At 41.4% G+C, this 22,828-nt stretch overlaps 2 protein-coding genes across 4 annotated transcripts in view; both read right to left on the bottom strand.

The window, feature by feature from the left end:
• The window catches only part of DCAF1 (DDB1 and CUL4 associated factor 1), a 55,000-nt gene that overhangs the window by 17,797 nt on the left and 14,375 nt on the right, over positions 1-22,828 (bottom strand). For all 3 annotated transcript variants that reach the window (XR_013960784.1, XM_080671821.1, XM_080671820.1), the window contains exons 3-13: positions 22,422-22,498; positions 20,037-20,110; positions 13,366-13,479; positions 10,631-10,768; positions 8,701-9,213; positions 8,295-8,396; positions 6,913-7,071; positions 4,668-4,847; positions 3,977-4,186; positions 3,128-3,297; positions 54-178 (exon numbers count right to left, since the gene is read on the bottom strand). Coding sequence is in view for 2 of the 3 variants with exons in the window: in XM_080671821.1 (XP_080527947.1) it covers positions 54-178; positions 3,128-3,297; positions 3,977-4,186; positions 4,668-4,847; positions 6,913-7,071; positions 8,295-8,396; positions 8,701-9,213; positions 10,631-10,768; positions 13,366-13,479; positions 20,037-20,110; positions 22,422-22,498 (1,862 nt within the window). In the remaining variant the exon portion in view is untranslated. The remainder of the gene's footprint in view (positions 1-53; positions 179-3,127; positions 3,298-3,976; positions 4,187-4,667; positions 4,848-6,912; positions 7,072-8,294; positions 8,397-8,700; positions 9,214-10,630; positions 10,769-13,365; positions 13,480-20,036; positions 20,111-22,421; positions 22,499-22,828) is intronic.
• LOC308250690 (bcl-2-associated transcription factor 1-like) lies at positions 15,161-18,234 on the bottom strand. The gene is given in 3 exon segments (XM_080673388.1): positions 15,161-15,663; positions 17,101-17,784; positions 17,786-18,234. Coding segments are annotated over 3 exon segments (1,401 nt in total). The 5' UTR covers positions 18,109-18,234; the 3' UTR covers positions 15,161-15,269.

The following is a 22,828-nucleotide window of genomic DNA, read 5'->3' as shown; positions in this document are numbered from 1 at the left end:
CAAAGGGGAAAAATCCAGACCAACCGGTAACCAAATGGCATGGTACAACCTACCTACAGTGGAGACGGTGGAACCAGCCTCATCTAGCACATCCACCGATTCTGCCAACTGGAGCTGGATTTTTGGCACAACAGTAAGAATAGCCAGGACATCCAAAGCAAAGCGCACAGTGTCATTCCTGGACAGGAAGAAGAATTAGTCAAAGGGAAATAGGGTACAGCCACAAGAAACAACAGTTAAAAAAAGAGGGAGAGAGAATGGATCAGAATCACGACCTGTGGGGCCCTGTCCCTAACCATAACGTCAAGACGACTTGTAAGTCACTGTGACATTACTTGCAAAAACATGGGGTGGCATTTCCACCTATCGAACTGCTAAGACTGCACACTAAGAACAGTCCCCAATGCTGTAACAACGTAGACTACTGCTCTCCAACTTTGGTTGGGGAGAAATTAGGACACTCTTTTTAGAAAATAATCTGCAATATGAAACAAGATTCTTAAAATGTTCTTAACCTTTGGCCCAGGAATTTCACCTCTTGGAATCTGTCCTAAGGAAATAATCAGACATACAAACAAGTATTTATGTATTCAGCTGTCCATTATCACATCATACAAACGAATAGCAAAAGAATTAGAAAGCCTGCCTAGACAACAGGAATACATGTATTAGTTATGATACACTCAAATGATGAGCTATTCTGCAGGTACTGACAACTGTTTTCAAAGAACTCTTATTAAAGGACAAGGGGAAAGGCTCAAAATTCAACATTAATGAATAGAAAGCGTTAAGATATAAAATCTGAAATACGAAGTACTGGCAAGAAGGCAGAGAAATGAAAACTCCATATACTGCCAATGGGACCAGACGATAGGTCATTTCCCAAGCCCTCTGGCAACACGGATAAAGAGGAAATGCAGACACAACTGTATACATCATACCTTTTAGCAAGCGTATCAAACTCGCGGGCAGTGGGCTGCATGCCTCATTTCACTGGCTGCGAGTTTGACACGTTTGCTAAAGACTCCAAAAAGAGTTTTATGGGACCATTCATTTGAAAGCAAAAAATAAAGACCCACAACAAACATTAAATATCACCAATAGAACGAACTGTAGATAGTAATACAAGAGTTCAAATAAATATTAACATGTATAAAACTCAAAAACATGAGAAAAAATCTGCAATGAAAATATAAAACATACAAAAGAGGACTAGATTAGTGTTCGTGTGCACACAAATGTGTAGTATAGACACATGGATGGAGAGAACGCACTCCACATTCAGAACTCTGGTCATTCTGGGGAGGCAGGAAATGCACAAGAACTCCGAGAGAAGCACATACAGCAACATGCCAACCCTGGGTATGCAGCAGTCATAGCATTCTCTGTACCTTTCTATTTTTAAAAATATTTCATAAAAAAGATGAATATGATTAAATACTATAACCTCAATTATGTACATTTACATACATTATAGAAAGACAGAAGAAATTAACAGTGGCTAAAAATAATTTCTTCTCTCTTTATGTAAGACTTTATATATTCTAAGCAGAAACAAATATTTAATTTTATTTAAAAAAAACTTTTAAAGGACATATTCCAAACACATTTATATATTCTTAATAATCCATGTAAGGTTTTACCACTCCAAAATATATTTATAACCTTCCTCACTATCTTTTGAGCTTTCATCACCTTTTAAACAAAATTCTCAAAGTAAATACAATAACCTACTTTAATTCCCCAAAACAGCTGTTTCCTAAGTGTGGTTCGGGACCTTCCGGGGGTCTCTGAGACCCTCTCAGAAGGTTCTGTGATATGAAAGCTGTTTTAATGGTCATAGTGAGATGCTGCGTCCTGTCCCACTCTTAGTGTCTCACTAGTGTACAACGGAGCTATCCAGGGGCTATGTCATGTGTGATGTCACAAAAGATTGAATATAAAAGCAATATAAGAGATTAGGCCAGACATTTTAAAAACTTGCTGAAATCATTTGGTTTTATTTTGGAAATTTTTCATAAAAAATACTAACATGCAATGGATTCATATTATTTTTAAATAAATTCATAAATATAGTCACATTTTCTGTTTTAATTTCTAATATGGTAAATCTAACATGGTATATCACCAGATATAACACAAAACGAAAGCGCTTTGGAGTTCTTGGTAATTTTTAATATGGGAAAGTGGTCCTAAGTATGGAAGAGTATGAAACTGGGTGCTCCAAAAGTATCCCTGGATTTAACGTCCTGGGATTTAGCAAACAAACTAAACACACCGTAAATAGCCTCTCTTGTCTTTATGGCAGTGGATGCATGGGGAAAGTCAAGAGCTGTAGCCAGTTTGGCTCAGTGGATAGAGCCTTGGCCTGGGAACTGAAGGGTCCCAGGTTCGATTCCGGTCAAGGGCACATGCCTGGGTTGTGGGCTCAATCCCCAGTGGGGGAGGTGGGGCGGGACAGTGCAGGAGGCAGCCAATCAATGATTCTCCCTCTCCCTTCCTCTCTGAAATCAGTAAAAATATATTTTTAAAAAGAACCACTATATATAAAAACTTTATTTTATTTTCTCTTCAGACTCCATCTTTACCAAAATATCGTTTTAATTCCTTTTCCATCCTCCTCCTACAGAACCCACCCACCCTCCTGATTCGATCAGCTGTCTTCTCGGAGCCTCATCCTGCTCTGCTGACCGCTTTTAACTGAACGGTGAAAACTCACATCAAAAGCAAAAAACACACTTTCATGTGAGGATAAAATAACATTACATATGACTGTCAAGCAGCAGAGACATCTGAAGTCTAATCCCAAAGAACACTGGACCCCAGTCTCAAGACAGGCTTTCCACCCTACCTCTGTGCTGTCGCCATGTAAATTATGTAACTTCTCAGAGTACAGAAGTTGACCCCTGCCTGTGTGCAGTATTTATAAGCACCAGGACCATAAATATAAATGAATCGTCTGTAAATTAAAAAAGGTATCATCATGCTTAATCTAGTTTCTCAGGTTTGAGGCCAAAATTTCAATTCTGTTCACCAAGTATTCGTTAAGCATACACTATGTGAAACCAACATCAACCTCAGCAGAAAGCAGAATCTAATTTCCTTGGAAACCTCCCTCAGGTCCCACCTGGCATAATAGGTCTTCCAATTGCAGGCAATAGAGATAAGCTGCAACAAGAGCTGAACACAAGAAAGTTTGAGGAAGACTTCGGCGGGTTCCCAGTAGAGCTGCGCTGGGCCATATTCTATCAAAAACTCCATCATTTCCACAATCTGTTCATGAGTATACGAACATGCCTGTAAGGAGAGAGACATGTTAAAGAACTCTGTCATCTGCCTGCTACCTTCTCCAGCGCAGCTCAATGACCAACAGGTCTGAACAAAAAAGCTAAGTAATAATAGCTTTCAACTTCCACGATCCTTCCGTCTATAGCCCACATGTGAAAAATGAATGTTTAATCTTTCATTTATAACTGGACTCACAATACATTTTGTCCAAAAAAGTAACAGAATGTTCAATTTGCTAGTGCATGCATCTATTTCCCAGCTTAAGAAGAAAAAAAAAGCAACATGTAAAATAATGGGTTTCTTTTCAACTTGTGATTTTTAAAACATGCAAATACTAATCTTCATCCCAAAACATAGCAAGTCCAAAAATGATTGAGAAATGAAGTTACAGATGCACCTTTCAGAAATTTCCCATAGGAAGTAGGACATGTAGTACTTTTCATAAAAGACAGCCCTTTTACACACGCTTCAGTTCACGAGTATCCCAGAGAAGTAGCAACTCACAGCTGGGAATAAAATGCATCCTTGAAATCCACCCGCTGCATCCATTTTCAGGTAACCTGCCTCCACAAAGGACAAGTATAATACAACAATACACACTCTGCAGACTCCGCTGCTGTGACTGTGAGTTTCAGGCCCACAAGCGGTACAGAGCACGTACAGTTCCTTCCAGGTAAGGTCCTCTCACCTTGTACGGGGGCTGGGGATGCACAAGAATGCCGCCCTCAGTCCTCTGAAGTGACTGCTTCACTTGCTCCAATTTAATGGCCAGGTGAGCCTCAAAGTACTTGCGCAAGGCCATGCACGTGTGTTTCCCAGTTTGGCGGCTAGCAAATATTTCATCATCACTCAGAAGTGCACCCTGATCTTCCAAATTCAGAATCTCCAAAGTACTGATCTGTTAAGAAAGAAGCAAAAGAATCAGACAAAGGCGGGGGCAGGGGGAGGGAGTTATGGGAGGAGACAACAAATGGGAAGAAAAAAGGGAAAAGATTTCAGTAAACTTTTATGTTCAACAAGACTGCCAATTAACTGCACATCTTTCCACACATGCGAAGAGGAGCCATATGAAAGCAAAACAGTAAACCCATACTGAAAGATTACATAGCCTTCAATCCTGTTTAAAAACATAAGGCACAAAACCTCTTGCTTTTAGAAAGATTACTGACTGCAATTCCCCCTGTAAAGATTACTAAATTCAAGGCAGCTCTATCATGGCACAGAGTCCTCTGAACACTTAAGAGGAAGAGAAACCTGTGACTGAGGGAGAAAAAGGTAGCAGACTTCCTCCAGTAAGGCTCCTCTTAATGCTGCTGAAGGGCAGCCAAGACCAGCAGGACCCCTACTTCCTGCAAAAAGAAGCCACTGAAGAGCCTCACCAAGTTCACCAGTCGGCGAAGACCATCATAGCGGTCAAAGAGCTCCAACACGGCCCGGAAGGAGAAACAGATGGAGAAAAACATGGTAGCATGGCAGCATCCTGAGGCATGAGAACATTCCATTAACCACAGGGTATAGTTCACCACATCAGACAGGACATTGTGGGGATGCATGCAAACCTGAAAAATATAAAAATAAAACAACTTTTAAATTTGGGGGGTAAAAGAACCTTTGCAAAAAGATGCCAAATTCACCAGTGTCAATAGATACTTGTGCACAATACAATGATCATTCCTGGTCAAGTCATTCTGAGTTTAAAGCTTAAGTTACAAATGAAATTTTATAACAATCTAGTCCAAACCTGAAAACAACCTACATTTAAAGATAAATATTTAAATTTGACCTACACTCACTACCAAATTTTGCAAACATGTACATCCTTTAATGTTCACAATGCTCTGTTACACAGGTATTAAGATTCCCACTTAACAGATGAGGAAGAGGCTCAGAGAGGTAAGGGACTTTCCTAGGGTGGTAAAAGCGGCTGAGCCTTCCGATACTAAGTCTACACGTGTAGCACCCATTCGCTCACTGATTCCACACACATTCTGTGGGGCAGACCAGGCTTTCCAAAGCATTGCCCAGGTCTGCTTGGTACTTTCTCTCTATCTTAGCCATAATTGCTTTGTATATATGCACACATAATTATTCTTAAAAGTATTTAAAATTATTCTTAAAAGACTACATACCCTTGCATAATGTTAATCTCAAGAGGAAAAAACATTTAAATCAAAACATTACCTTATTATTACACATGCAAAGATGAACAAAGACATAGGCCCAAAAGAATTTACCAACTTCACTCTACCAAAAGAGCCACATCACATAAAATATTAGAAAAATGTTCCAGGTATAGAAATAACAAGATTCCCCCAGGGGTGTCTGGGGACCCATTACTTTTAAATGTACGATCTACTTACACCTTTTAATATATATATATATATATATTTTATTGATTTCAGAGAGGAAGAGAGAGGAAGAGATAGAAACATCAATGATGAGAATCATCAATCGGCTGCCGCATGCACGCCCCCTACTGGGGACTGAGCCTGCAACGGGGGCATGTGCCCTGACTGGAAATCAAACCTGCTGGTGCATAGGTTGGCGCTCAACCAGTGAATGACACTGATCAGGCAGCTTACACCTTTTTAAAATCAGTAAATAAAAAAGTCTAAACTAGCCCTAGCTGGTGTGGCTCAGTGGATAGAGTGTCGGCCTGCGGACTCAAGGGTCCCAGGTTCGATTCTGGTCAAGGGCATGTACCTTGGTTGCGGGCACATCCCCAGTAGGGGGTGTGCAGGAGGCAGCTGATTGATGTTTCTCTCTCATCGATGTTTCTAACTCTCTATCCCTCTCCCTTCCTCTCTGTAAAAATCAATAAAATATATTTAATTTTAAAAAAAAGTCTAAACTGAAAAAACCTAAGAACTAGACTGGCTGTGGAGCCCCGAAAACAACTGAAATGATTTTACTGTCTTCACCACAAACGATCTGTTAGCACACACAAAGCACCGCCTGTTGTTTTATAATAAATTGACTAAAAAATGCAAAATATAACACCACTGAGGGACATCTTAAAAGAGCTTCAAGACTAATCTTAATGCAACAGAAATGGCAAAAATTAATAAAACCCCAATCCATCTTGCTTCTCTCCCCCCGCCCCCCCCCCCCCCATAGATTCAGGGGGGAAAAGAACTTTTCCTAAACAATTTTATATTTTTAGAAATTTTTGTAAGGACATTCAGGCTTCTTGCTTCTTTCACTAAAATTTACTCCAGCCCTGGCAGGTGTGGCTCAGCTGGTTGGGCGTTGTCCTGTACATCAAAATGTCACTGGTTTAATTCCCGGTCAGGGCACATACAAGAAGCAACCAATGAAAGCATAAATAAGTGGAACAATAAATCACCTCCCTCCCTCCCTCTCTCTCTCTCTCCCTCTCTCTCTCCAATAAATAAAATTTTTTTTAAAAAATTTACTCCAGGGGGGTGGGGGTGGCTTCAGAGAGGTCAATGGGGGGAAAAGGAAACCTATATAAATCTATATGTAATACTTTAAACAATAATTTAAAAAAAAAAAATTTACTCCAACTATTCTTTTTTTTTTCTCACCCAAAGTTTTTCTATAAATATGCTAGGCCGTCCCCCACCCAGCCCGTTCCCATGTACCTGAACGGACTGGACTTACTCTTTCCATGGCATCCTGGTTGTAGGACAGGTAATACAAGCACATGGATACACCAGTTGCAGCCATAGAGGGACGAGGAATTTCCAGTAATTTCTGTACTCCACCATGTGCAACAAATTCTGTGGCAAACTTGTTATGGAGCAGGAGAGATGCTAGGTGCTAAACAAAGGCGACACATGTTACCACAGAACTATCTAGAACAACAATTTTCAACCCGTGTGCCACAAGAATTTTTAAGACATGCAATACCTGACTATTTAGCCAGGGGCACTGACCTCTTTTCCCTTTAATTACCGAATGAAGAAATGACAACAGCCAATACAACAACAGCCATCTGATGTGAATGAATCAAAATTATACCTATTTTTTTGGTCAGATCAGCAAAAAATACATTTTTTTGGTGTGCCACATAATTTCAGTAATTAGTTTATGTGTGCCATGAGATGAAAAAGATGGAAAATCTCTGATCTAGAAAAATCACATGATCAATTCACAAAATATTTAGCTGCTAAATACAGGGAATCCTCTTAACAGAAGTAAAACAAATAGTGCTTAAGAAAAACAAATTAAAAAACACTCTAAGATTCCATTTTTGTCTTGTCATTTCATTTACATTGATCCTAAATACATTATCCAAAGAACAATCTTCAGCAAATTATCAAAACTAGAACTAATCAAAATGCACTTTAAATACACTTTTAAAGTTTATCTTCACTTTTGTTAACTCCCTATTCAGTTCCCACTAGCCTCTCTGGGTAGACCCTATCTGCTCGGCAATTTTAAGGGCAGGGAGTGCAATGCAAGCAGCAGGCTGCTTAATGGCTCCGAGTCCAGGCCAATAAGGAGGGGCCTTGGAAGAGCTAGAGCACCCTCTCCAGTTTCTCATGCCACGGTGCCTTCTGGGTGGTGACACAGGCACCAGAAACAGATAAAACAACACAGATTTACAATTATGTGCATTGTTACCTGTGCAGATCTCCCCAAAGTCAGCAGCAAAAACAACAGGTATGTGCCCTCTTCAGAAGTTCTCCCAACACCCTGACTCAGACTTACAGTATTCCAATCCCTTCCACTCTACTCTATTTTTTGTGTTACACAAACCTCTACCACACTCCCACCCCAGAAAGCAGCCATACCAGGTACTGTTCCCCTCTACCACTTAGGCCACCGTGTGTGGCTTTTCTCCGGTCACTACCACGAAGAGGCACCTGGTAAGCCTCATCTCTTCTAGCTAAACAAGAATTTTTGTTTGTTCCCATTTTGATATTTCTGGCAATAGAAAGCCCCCAGCAATAAAAACCCAAAGATGCTATATACCAAAACACATAGGCACATCCATGTCGATAAAATGTTCAGTCACCAAACATTGGTAAGAACTTTACCTTGAGTGCCTCAAACGTAAGTAGAACGTCGTTAGTCTGCTTCAGGTCAATATAGAACATCATCAACTCCCGGGACCCAAGCTGCATGAATATGGGGAGTAACTGAAATGAAGACCAAGAACAAGACTTAACATTTGGCTTTATTTCCACCTATTTCCTCTTCCATTTTGAGGTTAGAAGAAATAAGGCACTTCTTCCCTACCTCCTTTATGAAGATAAACATAGCAACACACTTTGATCGAACAGGCCTTATCAGAAGTGACCTGTATAAGAGTTTACCAGTTTGGGGCAAAGACTTTTTTGTATTAGAGTAAAAACACATCATTGTAGAAATGCTACCATAAAATATCACCGAAATAAGCACCGTAATTCCAAAGTGGGAACATAGTATTTCCAATAAGCTTACCTCCTGGTATTCTCCCAGAGGAGTTAAATACTGGAGAATAAGCCGCTGTTCAATAGCAGGAGTCATAGGATAAAGGGTATAATTGGTGCCAATCACCCAGGGGGACATTTCTGACCAACTGCTATTAGACAGCTCAACAAACATGCGATCCGGTTCCGATGATGAGAAACCCAGCTTCTGCTTGGCTTTCCTAAAGCTCTCTCTGTCACCCTGTTTCGCTGACTTGTTTTTCCTCAATCCTCCTTCCTCAGGTTTTGTTGCTGAGTTCATTCTGCTGCTGGTCTTGTGGCCTGAATCGAGATGAAAGGAGATCTCCATGTCTCCAGAGGCTTCCTCTTGGTCACCATCCACTACATCTACAGCCATGTCGCCATAGTCCATATCCACTGCTTCTTCATCCAGAGGCAACAGGGGTTCAGAGGAGAGCTTTCGGGGGCTGGGACGCTTGCTTTCTTGCCGCAAAGCCATTTCCTGAAGCTGTAGCTCCCGAAGTCTTCGAAGCACAATTGCTACCTATCAACAGATATTGGAATAAACAGGATTGTCTCTTCTGCATCTTAATTTAAATGATTCTTAACAAATATTTATTCCTACTTACGGAGAACTAGATACCGATGCACTTACCCCAATGCCTGGTAACAGTAAAGATTTAATAAACATGTTGACTTGATTCCTACAGCTTGATAAAATAAGCAACAGCTAACAGTCTAATTCCGCATAAAATTTCCCAGAGAACCCAAACCAGAAGACCTGCACATAAACCACATCATTCACAACTGACCTCTCAGGATCAAGATGAATTGGATGGACCAACACACCTAAAGAGGCAGACCCTAAGATATACAGTATTTACAATCTTTTAAGTGTCTTTGAAAATTATATGTGGTTTCTCAAACTTGTATCTGTTATAAGTTATATTCTGGTAGAAATTGCCATCTACATTATACATAGTTACATAATCTGTTTTTCAAGCTCATCATTTATTTTTTACTTTTAAGTATTTTTTGGAGCCAATTCTAAAATGTGGTATTGTGCTTAGTTTTAAAAAGAGAGAGGGCCCTAGCCGGTTTGGCTCAGTGGATAGAGCATTGGCCTGCGGACTGAAGGGTCCCGGGTTCAATTCCCGTCAAGGGCAATCGAGCTCAGGCTGTGGGCTCGATTAGGAGGCAGCCGATAAATGATTCTCTCTCATCATTGATGTTTCTATCTCTCTCCCCCCCTCCCTTCCTCTCTAAAGTCAATAAAAAATATCTTAAAAAAAAAAAAAGAGGGAGCCCTAGCCGGCTTGGCTCAGTGGATAGAGCATCTGCCTGCCGACTGAAGGGTCACAGGTTTGATTCTGGTCAAGGGTATATGCCTAGTTGTGGGCTCAATCCCCAGTAGGGGGTGTGCAGGAGGCAGCTGATCAATGATTCTCTCTCATCACTGATGTTTCTCTCTCTCCCTCTCCCTCTCTGAAATCAATAAAAATGTGTTTAAAAAAAGGGGGGGATTATGTCCACAGTTTAGTTTGAACTGCATTTAAAAAAAATAATGGATGAATATGTAATAAAATAAGTATAGTAAAATATTCACAATTAAAGTGGTATATACACATCTGTTCACTGTGAAATTCTTTCAATCTTTCAATTTCATCCTATGTTTTAAAATTTTCATAACCCACTGTTAGGGAGGAAAGGAAATGGTACTATTCTTTATTTGGTAAATAAACTATCATGATCCTTGACAAGATTAAACACAGCATTTCCAAGTTTTAAAAAAAAAAAGTAAAATCAAAACTCTTATGAAAAGTAATCTGAAAATATTGAAATTACAGGTACACTCCAGTATAAGGTAATAAATAAGATCTACCTATTCAAGTTTAAGTAGCAAGAAAAAACTTGATTATTCTCCCATCTTATACAAAAATTCATTTTAATATAGTCCTTACCAGCTGTGAATTTTCATCCCTATAGTTGGCAGCAATGTCCTGATTTTCCATAGCACCTCCTAATAGTCCAGTAGAATACGTCCTCAATGGCTGATCAGCCTCTCGGGCCCATTTGAAAAGATTTTCAACAATTCCTTCCTATAGTAAAGGAAATGAAAAAGTACAATTCAGAAAAAACTATTTTTTCTTTTTTTTAATATATTTTTATTGATTTCAGAGAGGGAGAGAGATGAAAACATCAATGATGAGAGAGAATCATTGATCAGCTGCCTCCTGCACACCCCATACTGGGGATCGAGCCTGCAGAAAAATATACTATTTTCATAATTAAAGATGCAAGCAAAGATCTCAGTCTTATGAAAAATATTTAATGTTGGTCATAAAATTTAAAAATGCAAACAAACTGTCTAATAGTAGATGGTTTCAGTTAAATATCTATGCATCAGTGAAATACAATCCTCTTTAGATGTTAAAACTCAAGCTAAAAATCAACAGCCACATAATACAGACCTACTTCAGATGTTAAGACCAGAAAGGTTCCATGACCAAGTGGGGAGCAGTAAAATTTTTACATCCCTCTTGAAGTCCACAATGCACATTTAACATTATTAATGCTGAGAAGTCCTGCCCCGCAGGCGTAACTCAGTGGTTGAGCTTCGACCTATGAACCAGGAAGTCACGGTTCGATTCCTAGTCAGGGCACATGCCCGGGTTATGGGCTCAATCCCCAGTAAGGGACGTGCAGAACACAGCCGATCAATGGTTATCTCTCATTATTGATGTTTCTATCGCTCTCTCCCTCTCCCTTCTTCTCTTTGAAATTAATAAAAATATATTTTTAAAAAGAAATAAAAGCCGAAGCCGGTTTGGCTCAGTGGATAGAGCGTCGGCCTGGGACTGAAGGGTCCTGGGTTCAATTCCGGTCAAGGGCACATGCCTGGTTGCGGGGTCAATCTCCAGTAGGGAGTGAGCAGGAGGCAGCTGATCAATGATTCTCTCTCATCATTGATGTTTCTCTCTCTCTCTCCCTCTTCCTTCCTCTCTGAAATCAATAAAAATATATTTTAAAAAAAATTAAAAAGATGAGACATTACTATCAATTTTACAGGAAGAAAAGGAATCCTATAAATAGGTAATATGCAAATTGACCATCGCTCCAACACATATAATAAAGAGGTAATATGCAAATTGACCATCACTCCAACACACAAGATGGCCGCCCCCATGTGGTCAAAGATGGCTGCCCCCATGTGGACACAAGATAGCCACCACAAGGTGGTCAGCAGGGGAGGGCAGTTGGGGGCGATCAGGCCAGCAGGGGAGGGCAGTTGGGAGGGACCAGGCCTGCAAGGGAGGGCAGTTGGGGGCAATAAGGCCTGCAGGGGACGGCAGTTAGGGGTAACCAGGCTGGCAGAGAAAGGCAGTTGGGGGCGACCAGGCCTGCAGGGGAGGAAAGTTGGGGGGACCAGGCCTGCAGGGGAGGGCAGTTGGGAGCAACCAGGCCTACAGGGGGAGGGGGGGTAGTTGGGGGGGGACCAGGCCTGCAGGGAGGGCAGTTAGGGGTGACCAGGCTGGCAGGGGAGGGCAGTTGGGGGCAACCAGGCCTGCAGGGGAGGACAGTTAGGGGTGACCGGGCTGGCAGAGGAGGACAGTTGGGGGCAACCAGGCCTGCAGGGGAGGGAAGTTAGGGGTGATCCAGGCCTGCAGGGGAGGGCAGTTGGGAGCAACAAGGCCTACAGGGGGAGGGGCAGTTGGGGGGGGGGGGGGACCAGGCCTGCAGGGGAGGGCAGTTAGGGGTGACCAGGCCTGCAGGGGAGGGCAGTTGGGGGGTACCAGGCCAGCAGGGGAGGGCAGTTGGAGGTGATCAGGCCTGCAGGGGAGGACAGTTAGGGGCGACCAGGCCTGCAGGGGAGGGCAGTTAGGGGCGATCCAGTCGGCAGGGGAGGGCAGTTAGGGGCGACCAGGCTGGCAGACAGAAGTGGTTAGGGGCAATTAGGCAGGCAGGCAGGCAAGCGGTTGGGAGCCAGCAGTCCTGGATTGTGAGAGGGATGTCCGACTGCCTAAACAGGTAGTTGGACATCCCTTGAGGGGTCCCAGATTTAAGAGGGTGCAGGCTGGGCTGAGGGACACCCCCCCATGCACGAATTTCATGCACCAGGCCTCTAGTAAGAGAATACTATGAACTCACAAGGATACAGATTTTTTTTTTTTTTTGGTCTCCTGCAGTGGTAGCTAATTGAAGATTTCAATATACAGTACTGCAAATTATAGCAATAATTACAATGTTATTCTCTGAAATACTTTTTGTGGCACCCAAGCAGCATGTACTCATTAAAATAATTATTTTAAATTTTTCTTGCCTGGGCAGTGTAGTTCAGGGGTTGAGTGTCGACCTATGAATCAGGAGGTCACTGTTTGATTCCTAGTCAGGGCACATGCCCAGGTTGCGGGCTCAATCCCCAGTAGAGGGGATGCAGGAGGCATCCAATCAATGGTTCTCTCTCATCACTGATGTTTCTATCTCTCTCTCCCCCTCTCCCTTCCTCTCTGAAATCAATAAAAATATATTTAAAAGGAAAAAAAATAACTTTTTCTTACTGTATTGATTTCTTCCATTTCGTTAACATATATTACTATTATAATAAGAAAAAACTGTAACAATTATTTTAACAAAGGCAAATCAACATATCACTACTCAATTACAAAGTAAGGTGATTTTTCTTTTTCGTAAATACCTTTTCTTGAAAAACAACAGCAGTTTCCAGCCCTGGCATGATATCCAGTAGAAGTCTGCAAGCTGCAGTATTTAATGGGGGCTCTCGGCTTGTCATCACATATGCATTCACCAGCTGTAAAGAAAAGAAGCAATAGTTTTTATTTTTTTATAGTCCTCACACAAGGATATGTTTATTGATTTTAGAGAGAGGAAGGAGAAAGGGAGGAAGGAGGGGAGGGAGGGAGAGACAGAGAGAGAGAGAAATATATGAAAGAGAACAATCAATGTTGCCTCCCGTACGAGCCCTGTCCCGGGATGGAGCCCACAATCTAGGTTATGTTCCCTGACCAGGAATTGAACCCACAACCTTTGGTGCACAGGATGACACTCCAACCAACCAAGCTACCTGTCCAGGACAAGAAGGAATATGTTTTGTCTAAAATTCAACCGAAATTAATAAAGCCTAACAAATCCTTAATATATTCTTATCTCTTGCCTAAGAGGTATTAAAGAAGACTGTACCTAACGATTACTAATTAAACCTTTAATTATTATTACTTTTAAATATGTATTTATTGCCCTAGCTGGTTTGGCTCAGTGGATAGAGCGTCGGCCTGCGGACTGAAGGGTCCCAGGTTCGATTCTGGCCAAGGGCACATGCCCGGGTTGTGGGCTCAATCCCCAATAGGGGGCGTGCAGGAGGCAGCCGATCAATGATTCTCTCTCATCATTGATGTTTCTATCTCTCTATCCCTCTCCCTTCCTCTCTGAAATCAATAAAGAAATATATTTAAAAAATAAAAAAATAAATATGTATTTATTGATTTTTATTTGTTTTAATATATTTTTATTGATTTCAGAGAGGAAGGGAAAGGGATAGAGAGATAAAAACTTAGATGAGAGAGAAATATCATCCATCAGCCTCCTGCATGCCCCCTACTGGGGATCGAGCCCATAACCCGGGCATGTGCCCTGGCTGGGAATGGAACCTTAATCTCCTGGTTCATAGCTCGAAGCTCAGCCACTGAGCTGCTCCAGCTGGCTGTCTCCCACACAAGCTTCAATGGGAGCCAGAGGTGGAACCCAGGTATGACGAACCACACCAGCTAGGCAAACCTTTAATTACTATAGTTATGATACCGCTGAGCCATGACGACATCATATGTAATCTCTTCTGCAGCTTTACAATCAAATTCCCCCAAAACTCAGCAACCATAGAAATTAAAGCTCAAAGAGTATCACAAAGGAATCACCCCACCATGTTCATATACTTTTTTTTTCCCAGAAAGATAAAGCAGGGAAAGATACATACCCCCACCAGATTCCTGATGGGGGTTATGAGAAAAGTGAGTTTTATATTTTTGTATCTGTAACTAGAGGCCCGGTGCACAAAATTTGTGCACTCGGGGGGCACCCTCAGCCCGGCCTGCGCCCTCTCAATAATCCAGGAGCGGCCTGCGCCCTCTTGGAGTCCAGGAGCCCTTGGGGGATGTCCGACTGACCCAGAGGTGGGAGAGGCTCCCGCCACCACCACTGCGCTCACCAGCTGTGAGCCTGGCTTCTGGCTGAGCAGCGCTCCCCCATGGGAACACACTGACCACCAGGGGGCAGCTCCTGTATTGAGCGTCTGCCCTCTGGTGGTCAGTGCCTGTCATAGAGACCAGTCGTTCCGCCATTCAGTCGATTTGCATATTAGCCTTTTTTTTACATTAACCATTTTCTACTTTATTTCAGTACAATTTTCAACATACAGTCTACTATTTTTCAAGATATTTGAAGACTTAAAACAAAACTTCTATAGACTACTTGCAAACAGTAAAATTTAAGTAAAATGCTTACATTCTTATTTGAAAACAAAAATCATGTGAAAAAAAAATGGTGGGTGCAAGTTCTGCTCTCTGTTGCAATCTCATGTCAGATTTATTATTTCTTTTCTTCTTTACGCCTGTCCTTTTCTTCTTTATTATTTTCCATGGTCTCCTCTTCATCTTCAACAATCCCATCCCCTTGGTATTTGTCATGAGTCCATTTTGGACTGCTACCTGACTTTTTGAAGTTAAAGCGCCCTCTGCCACGTTGAAAAGTACCACGACCTCTTCCTCTTTTAGCCCAATAATCCACACCATCATCTCTGTCATCATGAAAGGTTCCTCGTGGTCTACTAACTCCTGCAAAGCCCGAATATTCTTTTAGTTCATGGTGAGTTTTAAATTCTTCTCTTTCCTTCTTACTCTCCTTTTCTTCTCTAGAACTGGGAGAAGGTGATGCTGAAGAGGATGAAGATCGAGAACGATCTTGCTCTCTACTTTTATGTTTACTGTCATCTTTGTAAGATTTGTATTCCTTGTAATCTTTTGGAGTTTTTCCTGCTTTCTTGACCCACTGGATTCCCTGGAGCCCTTGGAATCCCCCCGGTTCTTTGCTTCTTTCTTTTCTCTGACGATCAATGTCATGCCAAAGATCAGCAGAGTCACACCTTTATTTTTTATCTCCCTTTTGAATTTCTTCTTTGAAAACCCTCTCTTCCCCTGCTAAATGGGTATGCTTCCTCAGGGCACTTGGCGAGATGTCAATTCTCCTGTGTATCTCAGGGCTCTTTTGGCGGGTACTATGTTCTTCAGTGGCTTTCTGACAGGAAGCGAACCTCTCATTTAGGGTCATCGCAGGTGATTTGAAGTATTGCTCTTTAACATGATGAACCAAGGACACAATGTGCTGAATAAATGACTCGGAAGTGCTCTTGCTGGCCTGAGGCAACTTAATGTGGTCAAAGAGGGATCGGAATTCTTGCTCCTTCTTGACAGAATGGACAAGTGTACTAGCAAGTAGCCTGTCTTTAGTCAAGGAAGCAGGTCTGTTAGAATCATCAAGAGGAACAGGAGCCATTTTGAGTTTGACTTCAGGACGATGAGAATCGCTGGCTATCATTTTAATCCTAAGTGGGCTCTCCTCTCTGCAGGTAGACTTTTCTCGTGTATCCATATTCTTGTGTAGAGGGAGACTGTAATCAAAGAGGTCTTAGAGCTTTTCAGGCTTTACCTGCTCAGGTGACTGAGTTTCTTTCTTTACTGTTATTCTCTCAGAATTTTTGTCGTCTTCCTTGTGCTTATCTTTTGTAGTGCTAGGCCTTTCCACTACATATCCAGTCTCTTTAAGTTTATAATTTTTTTCTTCTCTAAATCCATCACTTTCTCTATTGCCTTTCAGTGAAACTTTGGACTTGTACTTGTTTCCTTCCTCCTCAGTATTCCGGTGAGATGTAGTAGCAAAATTTTTACCCTGATCTGCAAGGACTGACTTCCTGAACTGTCTAAAATCTTCTGTCTCCTCTGTGTCATCCCCTTCTGAATCATTAAACTTTTGTTTTCCAGACTCTTTATCACTGAAGTAATCTAGGGCTTCCTGATCTTCCCATTCTCCCTCTGCCCTCCCTTTCTCTGATCCTTTCTCCTTTGGAGCCTCTTTATCCCTGGTATTACCCCTATCAAGCAGGAATACTCTAGACCAGCCGTGGGCAAACTACGGCCCGTGGGCCAGATCCGGCCCGTTCGGCTGTTCTATCCGGCCCGCAGAGCCGAAAGAGCGGAGGGTTCTCTTGCTCTCCCCTCTGCTCCTTTACTTTGAATTTATATTAGTTCACACAAACACTCCATCCATGCTTTTGTTCCGGCCCTCCAGTCCAGTTTAAGAACCCATTGTGGCCCTAGAGTCAAAAAGTTTGCCCACCCCTGCTCTAGACTCTTCATCTGTGAACCTTTTTAAGAATTTTCCTGTCTTTGCAGTTTCCTGATTTCCACCATCAGGATAAAATGAAGAACGTCCCCTAGTCTCATCTCGTGGAGCATTCTGTGGTGTGATTGTCTTTGCAGGGCTTCTTCGCAAAGGGATGTGATGAACTGAACTATTCTGAGAAGGACTATATCGACTAGATCCATTTCCAACAGAACCAGACCCAGACCTTTCAGGACTATGCTGAATGGAATGTGAATGCTGAGAGGGGGTGTTTTTTGCAGAGTGGACTGTACTGAGCATGGGCGCATCAGAGCAAGATGAACTCTGACTAGGTGGCGTAGCAATTGGTGAAGGACTATGGGGTGACTTAGGACTATTATCATAAGCTGAAAGGCCAGGCCAAATATCACCAGATGTGGCTGATGATTTATTAAACTCATCAATAGATTCAGATGGGTCATGTTCAAATGTATCTTTCAGTTCCTCCTGTGATTTATTTTTCAAAAGACTCTCTTCTTGGGGCTCCTCTTCAGATTTTTTGGTTTGTTTTTCCTGAGACCCTCGTCTTTTAGAGACAGGAGATTTGCTATATGGGGATGAAGAACGAGAAGAGGATGATCGTGGAGACCTAGAGGATCTATATGACCGGCGAGATCTGCTTCGGGATCTTTGAGAAGAAATGGATCTTCTTTTTGGACTTCGAACAACCTCGTCTAGGACTCCTAGAATGTCTTCTATTCCAGACAGGTCTATAGCCACCTCGATGGTATCTACCTCCTCTACCTTGATAATACCCTCTACCCCTTCCTCTGTACCCGTAAGGTCGTCTCATTCCTCTATTATTTCTGTACTCTTGCCGATAATCTCTAGAATAAATATGATCTCTACTACGAGATCTTGAATACGTCCTGGAACGAGACCTAGAACTGTATCTCTTCTTTCTAGAGTGTGACCTTGATCTTGATCGAGAACTAGACTGTGATCTAGACTTTGATCTTGAAGAATGTGATCTAGAATTAGAGCGACCCATTTCTTTACTCCTTGGGTTTTATGCAAGATAGAGCAATCAAGTGAAGTCTTTGAGATACTGTAAAATTCTTCCTGGAGAATATGTTCTCAGATAGTAAACTCTAAATTCAAATTCCTGACTCGCCGAAGCAAGGTTCCCGGGACTTATCTTCGTTGTAACTACACAGCGGCCATTTCCCGACTGAAAAACAGGAGGAAAACCATAGAGCTATCTTCGACGCGCTAGCTCACCTCCGTCACTTCCGATTTTCTATTAGCCTTTTATTATATAGGATATATAAATGAATGTATTAACAAAACTTTTCTTTGGGTACTCATCAAGTATTTATTGAATCTCTACTAAAAAGTGGCATTGTCTTCTGAGCTGGGTATACAACAGTAAATGAGACACAGTCCCACCATCAAAGGGTTCATAGTCCAACAAAGGTGAGATTGAGAAAACAAGTATCACGAGTACAGGATGCTACAGAAGCATGTAGGAGACCACACAACCCCTGCAGAGGAATCACAAAAGGCTTGAGACAGGTAAGGATTCCAAGCCAGAACTTAAGGGCATGTAGAAGTAGCTAAGCAGGAGAGGGGAGGAGAGGAGGGCCAACGTGCAAGAACTGAAAACTGAGAGAACAAAGGCCAGAAACAGATTGGTTATATATAACAAACTAAAAAATTTAAGATTTATCTTAAGGGCAACAGGAAACCACTCATGTATTTTAAGCAAGAGGGTACCATGATAACTTTTGCAATTTAGACAGATTTCTGGACTCTAAAGTGAAGAATGGGTTGGATGAGGACAACCAAGAGAAACCAGTTAAGAAGCTATTGAAGTAACCAGTGAGAGATGGTAGTGACTAAACCTAGGTCTGGCAACAAGGACAGAAAGAAGTGGAGAGATTTGTGAAGGCTAAGGAGGAGGAATGATAAGACCACTGAATTAGAGAGTTTGGAGGAATAAAGGATAACTTCTAGCTGGCTAGACAAGGACACCATTACTGAGCTAGAGAACAAAAAAACAGATTGTGGACCAAACAATGAGACACGTGGAATTCAAGGTGTCCGTGGGGGATATTCAAGTGGGACTGTCTGGAAAGCAGCTGGAAGTGATCTGAAGCTGAGAAGATACATTGATAATAGAGAAATAAATTGGGAAGTTAATATAATATAGATAATAATAGCTAATACTTACTGAGCTCTCATGAACCAGGTTCTGTGCTAAGTACTTTCCATGCTTAATTTCATTCAAGGATTACAAAAACCTTTTACAGTAAGAACTATCGCCCCTGTCTTACAGATTAGGAAAATAAAGCCTGGAGAAGCTTAAGTTGCCTAAAGATCAGTAAATGGTGGAGATGCATTAAACTCAAAACACGGATCCTCTCCACCGGACAAAGCCCATGTTCTCAAGCATCATGCCATTCTGCCTCCAAAAACAGCCACAAGTTATGGGACAATTACTGTGTTTAGGAGCTGTGAGTGAGATGTGTATGTGTGTATTTCCCGTCTCATTTACTCCTCAATAGTCCTGAGTTAGAGGAGGCACCTCTCTCTCCATCCACATTCCCAATGAACACACTGCAGTGTCAATGCAGAATCATGCCACATACAGCCCTCCTATTTTTCTATTGTGGAACCCAAGAGGACTCCTATATTCCCAAACTCAACATCATCTTGTCCAAAGATAAACACAGGTGCCTTGGGAGCCCTCACCAATATTCAACTGAACAAAGTGTACACCTGGAGAAAATACCTGGGACTTTGGTAAGAATGAGGCCATGATTCCTCTCATTTCGCTGAACCAATACCAAATTAAAAACCTATCTACTCTATTCCCACCTTTGTCAAGGCCTCAGGAGAAAGGAAACTATTTAGAAAAAAACACTAACGTACAGCATCTACTGCTGATAATCTGGAGAAAAGTAAGAAGCAACCTACTGCATTCATGAAATCATCGTTCTTGAAGAGTATTCTCAGCAGATGGCCCAGCATGCACTCTGGATCAGCTCGACCTACCAAAAGAAGAGGGGAACAAACAAAGGAATAAGTAACCATCCCCATCAAGCAACTTAGACCTCTGTAATGGCACCCTGGTTGTTATAAATACTATTAAAATACCAAACAAAAAGAAATAGAAACAAAGAAAAGATTCCTTGATAAATTAGGTTTCTTAAAATTAAAAGTGACAATATAAAAACTCACAGTCACATCTCCCAGGTTATTGCCTACATAGAAATGCTGAATTAAATGAGCACTAGACCAGGCCAGCAATGTTAAATGTATACAAGATCTACAAATGTATACAAAATGTATACACAAGAATCAGAAAGGAGCCTAAAACGAAGAAAATCCCTGACTTCCCAGCCACAGAAAGGCAGGAAACACTTCTTTTGCTGGGTGGCCTGGGAAAGACAGGCTTCAAATCCAGTCCCCCTTTCAACTACAATGCCAACAGCAGAAGGGATGTGTACTCAAACTTGCAGCCATCCCAGGCTGGGGGTAAGGGTGGGAATCCCACTAAGCCAGTGGTCGGCAAACTGTAGCTCGCGAGCCACATGCGGCTCTTTGGCCCCTTGAGTGTGGCTCTTCCACAAAATACCACATGCAGGCGCGCACGTACAGTGCGATTGAAGAAGTACCCTAATTAAGTTAATAACAATGTACCTACCTATATAGTTTAAGTTTAAAAAATTTGCCTCTCAAAAGAAATTTCAATCGTTGTACTGTTGATATTTGGCTCTGTTGACTAATGAGTTTGCTGACCACTGCACTAAGCAATCATCAACTCTAAAGATACAGTAACCTTGGCTTTGAATTCTGAGCCCCTGGGGAAAGAAAGGAGACTAAGAACTTAAGATCTACTCAACACACAGCCTAAAGGTAAAATAGTTAATGGTTGGGAGAGGTTTGTTTTTAAAACAGATACTATCTATCTTTAGTTTTCTTTTCAAAACATTAGAGTGAAAAATTTAGTCAAAGGATGAAAAAAGATTTAAGTTGCTGATATGAACTTTTTCCCAAGCTGTCATTAGTATCCCAAAGTAGTTCACAAAAAAGAAAAGTTAGAGAAGAGTATCATAAAAACAAATGAGGACCTCAGATTCCCAACTTTCTATGTTTAGAAATGATGGAACTAAGACCCTTATATTTATTAATAGAAATTAGGGTTAATGACAAATATTGCTTAACATGAGAGGTAGGGAGGAAAAAATTGTCTTTACATTTCTACTGGAAAAAAGCAAATCTTTCTGTCTCTCCCTTCTACCTCGTCACCATTTCATCCTTTCTAAGGCAGTATCACTAAGCATGATTCTCTCTCTTTAGTCCTTTTCATAATGCCATACACTAACTAAAATTCCTATTTCACACTTACTTTCATACTTCGTACTCCGATTGCCTTACTGAAAATGGGGGTTAAACAGGTAAATAAGTCCTCTGACGTCACACGTGGGGATGTCTAGGACAGGGCAGCAGGTAACATCCCATAAACAACTGGACACTCGATCTGAAATGCCTAACTTACATTTGAGAACAAATGTCTAAGAAATAGAAATAAACCCTGCAACAGTCAGGTGGATATATAATGTTCTTATTTGGTAACTCCCATTCATTTTCACTCTCTCTCCATATTCTAAATTCCAGACTCTTCTCTCCACAAAGGTCTGGCTCTTGAGAGAGAAAGTTCAGTGCAGTGGAGGCCCCTACATGACTTAAGCTCTGCCCGCTGGTCATGCACCTTAGGGAAAGCATGAAAAACTTGCAGTCTCAGGTTCCAGGTAGCAAACTCCATGCCAAAGCAGGCTAGGTTGTCATGGCTCTAATTAAATCAGCCCAAAATAAAACCAAATCATGACGGGGCGTATTTTAGCTGTCCAAACACTAAAGCGGACGTCAGGAAGTCTGTTTATTATTCAAGGCTCCAAGTATCAACTTCATAGCGAAAGCAAGGCACTGAACGCATTCTCAGCTACATTCCCCATCAGGGAAGGAAAAGTTAGCGTTGCTAGAAAGGTAAAGGCACAGACATTTTTTGGTTTAAAAGTCAGAAAGAGAAAACATTTTTCTCTTTTTAAGGCTCTGTAATCACACCAGATGAGTCAATAAGGTATACCTACATTTATTTGATGTGTAAATATTATAAATTATTTCCATTTTTCCAGAAATTTATTTTTCCTCACTGCTCCCACCTTGAACAATATTTTAACAAATATTAGGTCTTAAAACTTAGCATGAAATATGCTATTTCAATTGAAAAATATTTTCTAAAAGCAATTTTCTTTTGTAAGGAGATTAGAGCCACGTTTAGGAGAACACAGGTCTCACCAGGATGTCGATCATCAAATGGGTCTGGATCCCCCTTACGATATTCTTCAGTTTCTTTTTCAATCAATTCAGACATCCTAGCACAAAGGGAAGACAGGATCAACTCTAGACAGGCATATAAAAACATGTGCCACCACCTTCAATAGTCAACAGTCAAAGTGTAAATAAAAGCAAAAAGTTAAGAAAAGGGTATTTTTCTGATAAACAGAGATCTAAACAACCATCTTATAAAACAATTTCTACTCCCAAAATCATTCCTCTCCCCTTTCCTGTCTCAAAAAATAGCAGACATTTCCACTGTCATTCCCTCAGAAGCCAAAAACCTAGGAGTCATCATTAAAACCCTCGTTTTTTCCTCATCCCCCACAATCCCTGTTAGTCCTACCTTCAAAATATCTCTTGACTTC

The sequence above is a fragment of the Plecotus auritus genome, assembly GCF_963455305.1.
Source record: "Plecotus auritus genome assembly, chromosome: 6".
In the NCBI taxonomy this organism is placed as follows: domain Eukaryota; kingdom Metazoa; phylum Chordata; class Mammalia; order Chiroptera; family Vespertilionidae; genus Plecotus; species Plecotus auritus.
This window is presented reverse-complemented; position numbering and strand designations above follow the sequence as displayed.